The sequence below is a fragment of the Arachis ipaensis genome, chromosome B10 (assembly GCF_059453495.1).
Source record: "Arachis ipaensis isolate K30076 ecotype BB chromosome B10, ASM5945349v1, whole genome shotgun sequence".
Classification (NCBI taxonomy): domain Eukaryota; kingdom Viridiplantae; phylum Streptophyta; class Magnoliopsida; order Fabales; family Fabaceae; genus Arachis; species Arachis ipaensis.
In genome coordinates, this window is record NC_142435.1 from 126351375 (window position 1) to 126362578 (window position 11204).

Below are 11204 nucleotides of genomic sequence, written 5' to 3' on the forward strand. Positions count from 1 at the left end.
TTTTTGGTTGCTTGTTTGCTTTTGTTGGTAATTAGGATTTTGTTTATTTTGTTAATTGATGTCTTTGGTTTTTATTTTCAATTTCACAATCTTGGTTTGGAGTTTGGTTGTGCTTATTTTGTAGGGCTTGATAACTTTGGTTTTGGATTGCATCATGGGATTGGAGTATCAATTTTGGGAGGAGCCACCTCCTCTATATTACAATGAGCCATACTCTTCCCAATGCATATACCCAACCCAAGGATATGGTGGATTTCACTTTGACTATACACCTCCTCCACCATATACCTACGACCCATACCCCCAACATGACCCTCAATCACCATCTTTTCAAACACCACACCACCACCACCATATACCCTCTTACATACCACCTCTAAACACTTGCCAACATGAGTCACCTCCCACATATATAACTTTTCTCCCAAATTATGAACCTCAACTCTCACCCTAATGTGAAGCTTTTCCACCCTTGGCTCAAGACCAACAAGACCTTCAAGCCTTTCTCCAAGAGCAAGAAGGATTCTGAAAGACTCAAGGGCAATTCATAGCTACCATAGCCGAAGCGGTGAACCGCTTGGTTCTTCTACGCTCATCCAATCAAGACACTCCTCTTAGAGGATATGAGAAAACAATTGAAGGGCGGAGTGAAGAGAAGAATGTGAAGCCTCAAGGGAAGGAAGAGGAGTTGGGTCATGACATGCAACAAGAGGGAGAAAGGGAAGTATGTGAACCGGAGGAAAGAAAGGGAGAATTGAGGGAGATTGATCAAAATGAGGATTCCATCATAAATGATTTTTTGTCCTCCTTGATCAATCCCCTTAATGACCCTATTGAGCCTCTCCCTCTTGAGTTTGAGAGAAACATGGAGGTAGACTTCTCACAACCTCCTTGTTATGATGTGAGTGATGGGGAAGAGGAGGAAGAGGTTGGTGAAGAAGGAGTTGACAACCAAGAACATATTGAGTGGGTGGCAATTTCTCCATTGAGCCTCATTGGCCCCCACCAATATGCTATCTTGGAAATGGATTATCAACTCAAAATCCTTCTTAGGTTGGTACATAGTGGAGAAAGAAGTGTTGGTTGCCAATTGAATCCAAGACCCTTCAAGAAGAACAATTCAAGAATTGGAGTTCAAGTGGTGTGTAGAGCACAATTGGGTGATTTTTGGAGAGTGTTGGGTTGCTACAGGGGTCATTTGAGAGCTCGTCCATCCAGCTTGAAGCATAGCGATCAACAAGAAGGTGACCGGATGCCTAGAATATGGGATCCCGAAGGAGCCATAAAGTGCAAGCTTGGATGGAGATTCAAGGAGGAGTGAAAACACAAGCCACCCTAACAAGAGTCTCCTCAACAAGTCCAACTTAAGGACTATAAACTAAAGTGTTAGGTGGGAGACACCCCACCATGGTAACATCTTTCTTACCCTTTCTCTTTATTTATAGTCCTAGTTTCTTGCATGTTTGCTTGTCTTAGTTAGCTTAGGATTAGTTTAAATTTGAGTTTAGATAGGTTGAATTGCAAATGGATGATGATTTTGTGATGTTTTGAATGTTTTGGGGTTGAAATGTTGATTGAGCTAAGGCATAACACATTAGAAATGAAAGAAAAATTTTTGCAAAACAGGGTATCTATGCGTACGCACGCTTTTGTGCGTGCGCACACAACTATGAGTTTCGCGACCTGTGCGAGCGCACAAGCCTGTGCGCCCGCACACTCTTTGTATTGCCCCCGGCTCGCAGCACCAGCATAGCTTGTGCACGTGAACCCCTATCCTTTTTCGCTCTTGTGCGTGCGCACGGACCTGTGTGCGCACGCACACATGATCCTGCTTACAAAAAAAAAAGAGAGAGTCTTCTGTGCGCCCGCACACCTTTGTGCGCGCGTACACATCTACATTCTTGTTCTGTCCGGAGCACTCGTACACCTTGTGCGAGTGCACACCCCCTGTTTCGCCTTTTGTGCGTGCGCACACTTGCTTGTGCGTCCGCACAGGTGCTGTTTTGGGCAAAATTTTTGTTGCACATTGAATTAAGCCCTAACGCACTTCCCACCCTTCCACCCCCTTTCACCTCTCTCTTCTTTTACTTTTCCCATGTTTCTTTACTTGTTTTACTTAGTTTTTAGTGCATCTCATTTTCATTTTAGTATCTATATTATTTTTGGTTTACTTGCTTGTTAATTCAATAAGTTGCAAGTGTTTGCTTGTTGATTGATTGGGTTGCTTGTTGCTTGAATTTCATCAATGCACTTATACCTTGCCTTCCATTCCTATCACCTAATTGGATTTGCACATGTATATTTTGTTACATATTAGGTGAAACTTTTATGAGTGCACATGGAATTTAGTGAATTAAATTGAATTGCTTGTTCACCATGGACTTTAAGTCAATATAATCATATCACAAGGTCATTGTTTCTTGTTAATACTTTGTATTTGTTTGAGTTGGCTTAACTTGATTCTATCAAGTTTGTCACCTTTTTGTAACAAACACCTTAACCGTGTGATTATTTGATTTTTCCTACGGATGAATAAGTAATTTTCTTTTCATCATTGCATTGGTTATTGTTTGTTGTGCTATTTTATATATCAATTTTGCTCTTTCACTTGCACACCTTCAATATCCAATATTTTCTAAATTCAATAGACTCTTGTTGCAATTACCGAAGCTTGTTTGTGTTTAATTGATGATCATCTCTTAGTTGTATCTTAGGCCATTTAGTTGAGGAACTCATGCTTACTTTTTGAATATGTGGATGCCATTTTAACCGGCCGTTGTGTGTATTCTAACTGCGTGCACACTTGGAATACACGCTGGCTCATCTTTTTATCATACCACACAACTATGCAAACTTTCTCAATTAGATGCTTATTTGCTTACTCCTTTACCCTTTTTGTGCTACTTGTCCTATGATTCTTAATTATACTTCATTCATTCCTTTTGAGGATGAGACGTGAGGCAAAGAGCTGGGAGAGGAGGAGAAAACCGAGGATGGAGATGTTGAGCATAGATTGGACTTGGTGACTTCCACACAACCCAAACCCCCACATCCACTAACACTACAAAAAATCTGGTTAAAATGGCGGTTTTTTTGGGTATTTACGGCGGTTTGAACCGCCATTATTACCAAGAACGGCAGTTTTAAAAAACGACGTAATTCTGGGCGCCATTCTGGTTATTACGGTGGTTTTCAGAAAATCGTCACAATTTCCAAGGTTAAAACGGCGGTTTTTAGATAGGTTAAAATGGCGGTTCAAACCGCCGTTATTTCTAAATAAAACGGCGGTTTTTAACTGGTTAAAACGGCGGTTCAAACCGCCATTATTTCCAAATAAAAGGGCGGTTTTTGGTTGGTTAAAACGGCGGTTCAAACCGCCGTAATTTTCAGGGTAAAAACGGCGTTTTTGATTGATTAAAATGGCGTTTTTAAACCGCCATTTTGACCCTAACAAAGTGGCGTTTTGTTGGTTAAAACGGCATTTTTGAACCGCCATTTTTACCTTGATAGTGATATTTTTATTGATTAAAACGACATTTAAAACCGCCGTTTTTACCAAGTTAAAATGGCGTTTCATGTTGTTTAAAATGACAATTACAAACCCCCCTTTTTACCAGATAAAAGTGACATTTTTTATCTTTTAAAAATACAATTTTTACTGTTGTTTCTATCATGCTAAACAAATAATTTTTTTATTAAAATTCCACAATAACAAAATCATAATTCATAGACAAAATATTATTTAACTCAGTATTAAACATAATATATAATTTTTTAGTATTGCAAATCAAAAATAATAATTCCTATACAAAATATCAAACTAAGAAATATTATTAGTTCTATTACATTGGGAGTTTTCCTAGAGATGCTCAAAAAGTTTGCAACAGACCCTTCCAACATTTTCATTGTTCATGTCCGTGTGAATAAATATTATCTGCAAAAGAAAATTAAACGTTAGAAATAAATAGTTGCTCAAATAAATAGCAAACTACTAGCATTTTGAAGAAGAGAAAACTAAACCAGCAGTCTTACAAGAAATATGCTATTTGATAAGAACTCATTATTAATTAGGAGTAGCTATCTTTTTAACCTCTTTGGCTCCATCTTATTTGTGTGTACCTATCCTTCTCTTAGATTTCTCAAATAAGGCAATGTAGTTCACAAATGTCTATAACCAGCATTAAAAGACACTCATGGGAGAAAATGGCAAGTAATGGAAGCAAAATTGGACAGATTCGAAAACTCACGGGGTGGTTTCTTGTCCGCCTCCTTGAGAACAGGTGTTGTAAAAAATTCCAGCAGGCTTTCCTGCTAGTGCCTGTGTACACCATAGGCCTCCAGTTGCATCCAAGAATGCCTTAAACTGAGCAGCCATGAGTCCAAATCTCGTTGGAAATCCAAGCAATAAACCAGCAACCTCAGGTAGCTCATTGGGTGTAATAATCGGCACATCACTCTTTGGAGGTGCTCCCATCTTCCTAAGTACCTCTTCAGGCAGTGTTTCAGGTACCTGCATGTGTTAAAAATATTATAACTGCAGCATGCAAATTCCCAAAAAATTCTCAGAACAATGAGTTATAAAGAAAAGATTTATAACAAGATAGATTTTTCAATACAAACCTGCTAGAATTTTGCTTCTACTCCTTCCACGGAAGCAGCCCCCTTTTTAATCTCTCGTACACGTAGCAAAATCGGTTCCAGGATTGGCGTTGTACCATGCTTCCGCACGTTCATCTATGTCAAGAAAACAAATTTAACAAGGAAAATAAAGTTGGAACCCAAATTCCTAATTCAAGAGTTATAATAGGTCGGATTTCTGCAGAGAACAACAACTCAGGAATTCAGTAAGCAGAAGAATTAGGTCAAATTTTTTCCAACTGTAATCATCCTATTAAAGAGGAGAGGAAAGAGGAAAGTGGCAATAAGTATAGGATAAGGAGAGTTGATGGTAGTTTTGTAAAATCAATCTAGTTTATTAAAAAATCAAGATGTTTCCAATTTCCTTAATTTCTATGCTTAAATGCCTAACTAATTTTGGACAGGTAGTAAAATATTAAGCAACTTAAGTCACATGCATGCATGTTGAAACAGTTCCTGGAATGTTTGTAGGAACTAATTTCCAAATAGTTTTTAACCACAAATCATGTTTATATAAACTCACTAATAAGCAAGATTAATTTTGCAAAATCACGACTCTTACCCCTTCATCTGCAGGTGCCTGGGCAAAGCTAGCCTTGAGAAAATTCCTCCACTTGTCCTGCAAACCAAAATCTGTTTTCAGTGCAATTTAGTGACAACAAAATCGAGCCATGTACTTTGCTGACTAGCCTTAACACGACCAGACCTCAAAACTGCTTACCTTAAGATCGACAGAGGTACGATACGAGTGTGACGAAAAGGAGAGCCGTTTGATCTCAGACTACCTCCCTGAGCTACACCGTGATACACCGTCATGATTCAATGTTCATTGCTTCTTAAAAAGCTAACTCTGCAATTTTAATCAGACATTGGCAGCGTATATGAGGGGTAACTACCAATCTTAGTATTGTTCTTTTTAGAATTCTTCAAGTCCTTTCTGTTCAGGATGTTAATTTGCTTAATATTTTGAATTACACACTCAAGTGAACATGTTGCTTCCACTATCATGATGTTGCTAACTAATTAGCTATAAGTTTAGAAAGTATAAGGTTATTTAATGCATACATGAACAAAATATAGGGAATTAGTATACAAAAGCAAGATGAAGTTTTAATATAAGGTATGGTCTCGTGCAATTATACAGAAGACAGGCTCAAGTAACTTGCAAAAATCATAGTTACTAAGTACTACATTAATGGTTTAATAACTTATGCAACAGAGAACACTATAACCTGGTCAAGAACAGGGCCACAGAGAGATCCATAATCATCAATTCTGGTATGGTAAAAGGAGCTGTAGAATATGAGTCTTGTTCTTGGTGCAACTGCTTTGAACTTGAAGCTCACTGTTCTGAAGTTTCCCTTCCCTTCAGATTTGAAGGGAACTTTGACCCTTTCCTATTAACAATTTTGTAGATCAGAAGAGTCTTGGACATTATCCTTATGATTTTTTAACATGATATAGATAGCCAAATTAGTTACCTGCAAAATGAAGCATTGTATAACACAAGCAATGGTTTAGCTTGGCTGTTACTTGTTTGGAAAACTAAATTGTCTCATCGTATAATTTAAAATGGATAATATAACCATTTTGATGGTTGAAAAATTTATTAACAAAAATGATCCAAATACTAATTTATTAACAAAATTGTATACGTGATACATTATTGGTTGTGCAGAAGTTTGAAATCTTCCTAAAGTTGCAATTTAAATTTGTTGCGTCAATCGGAATTAATAAGACAAAAAATGACCAATTCTAAACAAACAAAGCATAAGACAAAGAAAAGTAACCTTCAAGACTACCACATGAAGTCAATGGCTAAACTTGCTGACACAGTTAAGCTGAAACGAGCATGCATATATCAAAGAAAAGAAGCAGAAACGAGCATGTATGAGTATGGAGAGCAGAGCAGCACACATCACATATAACAAACAAACTAAATCAGAGAGGGAGAGCCAGCTGTATATGAAGGATAATTCCCTCACCTCTAACCTCTCACCCAATCCCTCCATTCCACGTGTCTCTCCAATGTATATCCTGAATTTCAAAGATTATCAACTGCCAAATTAAATTTATCTCCAATTTCCCCAGAAGTTATGTCCAAATACCAAAGCATATAACACCATTATTATAATAAAGGCTATGCATTACTTATGAGTACGTGGACTTGGAATTAGATTTGGATATGGATATAACTCTCATTGCTTTTCCTCAAGACCAAATATAAATTAATAAATTAAAAAAAAAGAGACCACTTTTGCTTGTATCCTTTTTCTTATGTCACAAAGCGCAAAGCATAAACATGAATGAACTTATGAAATAAAAGCTATAAAGAGTTGACAAGTAATAGAATGTTAGAAATTTACTGGGGAAGGTACATTTTCTTCTATTTATAAAGTATATGAAATATTTTATCAAAAACCTCAATAGAAACAATAATATATATAAATAGAAAACAAATACTTTTATTGAAAAAAGTAAAAAACAAAGACTTTTGAACTTTTGACTACATAAATGAAAACTTTTAAAAATATTTCTTTTTTTTAAATATTTCAAGAGTAAGTAATAAGTTAAATATTTCACAAAAATTTACAAAATCATATTCGAATAAACATAAGGTGGTAGACAAGAAACTGAGTTTTCAGTGGCAAAAAGGAAAAAAGAAAAGCACTAGTCTTTGTGCATATACACAAGAGGGTGAGTAAGTTGTTAGTGACCATAATCTTGGTATTTTGTCACTGAAGCATCAAGAAGCTGAACACCGTAGTAGTTCCCAATATCTCCTTGCCTTGATTGTATTATCTTCAAAGACTAAATATCAACTTAGTAGATATTGATATTACAAGTGCATTTAGTGAAAAAGTCTATTTTCCTGCTATGCATTATTTATAAGCAATGGAAGTGATTTTCAAAAATCAAAATCAACTTCCTTACAAGCCACTCTACAACCTATTTCAAACCTCAACCAATTCATTCTTTAATTGCATCTATCGGAGGATTAATGTAGAAGAAGCTGTCAAAGAGCTATGTAGCAATTACTCAACCACTTTCTAATATTTCACCCTAAAGAAAAATACAAAAATCATAACTGAATTTTCCACGAAGCATTGGCATAGATAGTGTCTAGAAATATGTCAAACAAATAATGACCGCAAAAATAAGATATAACAGCTGATCTTAGACAACCAATAGAGTATAAAACTTACCTTTAGAAGTTCATAGATATAATATCGAATATCATAATCTGACAGGGTGGGGTAGAGCACTTTAAAATCAGTGTTATTGACATATTCAAATATAAGGCTTGGGGTCTTTGATTGCTGGTCCCTAACAATGTCAAGCAGCTTTATAACATTGGGACTTCCACAAAGATTATGTAATATTTTGATCTCCCTCTTTAACTGCAACCAGAATAACAACTTATAAGATGTACAAACTTATATATACAACCAGAATATTAGAAAGGGTAAAATCTTACAGGTTTAAAATTAGAAATTTAATAACAAACTAAATGAACTACTGGACCAAAGTTGGTCATTGAAGCCCTAGCACAGCATTCATTGCCATATGAGGATGGAATGAAGTGAAAAAGTATACTGAAACTGAAAACAGCAGTGTTGTTTTAAATTAAAAATAGCAGTCATATTAGTTAATACAAACTGCAATAGGTGTAGGGATTGGAATTTGATTCACCTTTTTCTTCTTGACGAGTTTGAGGATCTTGATTATGCATTTTTCATTATCGGTGGAGTGAACGCCCTTAAAGACCTCACTGTATTTCCCTCTTCCCACCTTCCTCACAACCTCGTAGTCATCTTGCTCCCTGCAACTCATGAACACAATTTTTTAAACAGATAATAGATAAACAAAATAGGAAATAGGAAATGAAATAAAAGTATTAATAATAATAAATATGATTATTGTTACCCCCACTGGACGGTGAGACTATAAGCACATAGTGGAACAAATTCAGAACTGATAAAGCATGAAAGAATCAACTCAAGGAACTAAAACAAACTGTTAACTAAAAGCATTAAGTTTCAGGCACAAATAATCCAATAAAACAACAAAATTACCGCAACTCCATTCTCCGCAGCATCGGGCGCTTCATCATCATCATCATTATGAATTGTTTCAACGATCCCTTCCTCAGAAACCCTAGCTCCTATAGTTTTAGTAGTTGTAGTTGTCATTTCGCAAAATCTATCATGTATTCTGAAATTTTGGATCAATAATTCAAGAAATCGAAAGAATTAGAGTAAAATATTTTCAAGAGAACAGAGGAAAAGAGGGAGAAGAACCTAACTCGCGAGCTTGTGGGAGGAGAATCTCTCATAGCACATTAGCTCGATGGATGAGATTGCCGGCGTAGGAGAATGCCACCGGAAGAGATCATTGCAGTAAGAGATGCCGCTGGAGAAGACCGTCGCAGGAGGAGATTGTCGTTGGAGGAGAGGTCACCAGTGAAGATCACCGCTGAGGAAAAAGTCGCCGAATGAGGTCGTCGTTGGAGGAGACCATCGCCGAAAGAGATCGGTAAGAGAAGGTCGTCGCTGGAGGAGATCGGTAAGAGAAGGTCGTCACAGAGAAGATCCCTCTGGCAGCGATTCAAACTTTGCGTTTCAACGAAAAATGAGAATTGGATTAGGGTTAGGCTATTTTATATGGAAGTGATAATGGCGTTTTAAAACCGCCAAAATCAACAGAAACCGCCACCAAATACAATTCAATTATGGCAACAATGAAAAACGTCATAATACCCAGGTATTACGGCAGTTTTACAAAACCGCCGTAATATTTATGCCATTTTATGTCTCTTTTTTTGTAGTGTAACCTAAGGTGGAGGAACTTCGAGATACCCCCCGGATTATGTTCGTGCACGGAGGACCATGCAACGCTTAAGTGTGGTGGAGGATTCATCCGTCTGGGGCATAAACTTTCTTTTCCGAACACTTTGTACTTTATTTTTGTTTCTTTTTATTAGGTTTCTTGTAGATATTTAGATTGATTTTGATTGTTGCATTGCATTTTCTTCTAGTATATATATCTTAGCTTATGTATAGTTTAATTTCTAGTTATTACATGTTGCATTTTTGTATCTTTTTCTTAGTATATATTTTATAGATAGAAGTTATGATTGGATGATGAGAATAGTATAGCACCTAGTTTAATTTTGTCCTAATTGTTCATGTTAATTTTTTCCTGTTGAAAATTAGAAATAGAACTAGGAAATTTTTAGAAATTGCATCCATCACATCATACATATAGGAAATAATTTTGGTGAAAAAACAACAAGAATTTTGTCTAGGGAGTTCTATTGAATTGATTTGGAAAATTATTTTTAAACTCGCTTGAATAAATTTTTATGGAACATAGAAGAGGAAAGAACAAAATACCTTGTGAGTTTTTGAGCCTATAATGAGTGGTTACACCTTTTAACCACTAATTTTGTTCATTGTGTGCTATATCTCTTCTATGATTGTGATCTTGGTTTTGCTTGATTCTTTATTTCCAATATTTGATGTTGTGATTGCATTTAGCATGATTGAGACTATATTTAAACTAAACTCACTCACCCATATAGCCTTACCCTTGCATCTACCTTTGTTAACCCCTTTGAGCTTTTTAATCCCTTTGTTCAAATTATAACCACATCAAAAGCTTGAGCAAAAAATCATGAATTACCTTGAATTACATCTTTGATTAGCTTAGGTTGAGGTGTGTGTGTCGTTTAACTGTGGGTAGAAATTTTGGGAAACATTGGTAATGAATGAAAAAGTTTGTATTGGGTATGCGTTGAGAAAGAAAATTTTGGAAAAAAATGGGTGCACATTCATGTATCAATTTGCTTTAACCATATGCATTTGTCATAGAAAAAGAAAAAAAATAGAAAAAAATGAAATGAAAGAAAAAAATATAGTAATAAGATGGGACAAAAGTTATCCCAAAGAGAATAATTTTGGAATAAGAAATGCATATGTGTTTTGAATAGAAACTAAGGCATGAATGTATGTGAAAAGAAGTAATGGGTGGCTAGAATGCATTTTTTGTGGGTTGATTGATATAGGTTGAGTTGGGTACTTGAACTAATCAAAGATTCAATCCTTTAGTCCACTTAGCCATATACTAATCTTACCTTTACCCCAACCCCATTACAACCTTCTAAAGACCTCATGATACTTGTATGCATGCATCAAATACTTGTTGATTGTTAGATGAAAAGCAATTTCTTGAAAGCATGAGTAGAGGAGACTTAAGTGATTAAACCCTAAACACCGAGCGTTGAGAGTGTATACACACCTAGTGAGGGTTCGATCACTCAACTCTATGTTTTCATACCTCTTATCATGCATTCTTGCAAGTTGCTTCTTTTTGATGAGTTAAATCAATTCTTTAGATTTTGATTGCATTGAGCTACTTCTTTGCTTAGCCCTATATGTCTATATAATTGCTTGGGAATTGAATGTTTGTTTTCACCAAGTCAATAGAATACTATAGTATATATAGGTATATATAATATATACATATTTGTATGCATATAGATAGTTGCATTCAATAAGTTGTTT

General features: G+C 35.9%; 1 protein-coding gene across 1 annotated transcript; it reads right to left on the reverse strand.

Annotated features, from left to right (window-relative positions):
• Positions 1–5196: 5196 nt before the first annotated feature.
• LOC107623262 (uncharacterized) lies at positions 5197–8794 on the reverse strand. The gene is made up of 6 exons (XM_088492325.1): positions 8715–8794; positions 8332–8461; positions 7845–8039; positions 5871–6035; positions 5360–5427; positions 5197–5257 (listed from the first exon to the last, which is right to left on the reverse strand). The coding sequence occupies exons 1-6, from the start codon at positions 8759–8761 to the stop codon at positions 5197–5199; spliced, it is 666 nt and encodes a 221-aa protein (XP_088348451.1). The 5' UTR covers positions 8762–8794.
• Positions 8795–11204: the final 2410 nt, after the last annotated feature.

Coding starts and splice junctions, on each gene's coding strand:
- LOC107623262 (XM_088492325.1), bottom strand. CDS start 8,761: ATGATGATGATGATGAAGCGCCCGATGCTGCGGAGAATGGAGTTGCG. Junction 8,462..8,714: donor CTGCGGAGAATGGAGTTGCG/GTAATTTTGTTG, acceptor CATGAGTTGCAG/GGAGCAAGATGACTACGAGG. Junction 8,040..8,331: donor AACTCGTCAAGAAGAAAAAG/GTGAATCAAATT, acceptor TTCTGGTTGCAG/TTAAAGAGGGAGATCAAAAT.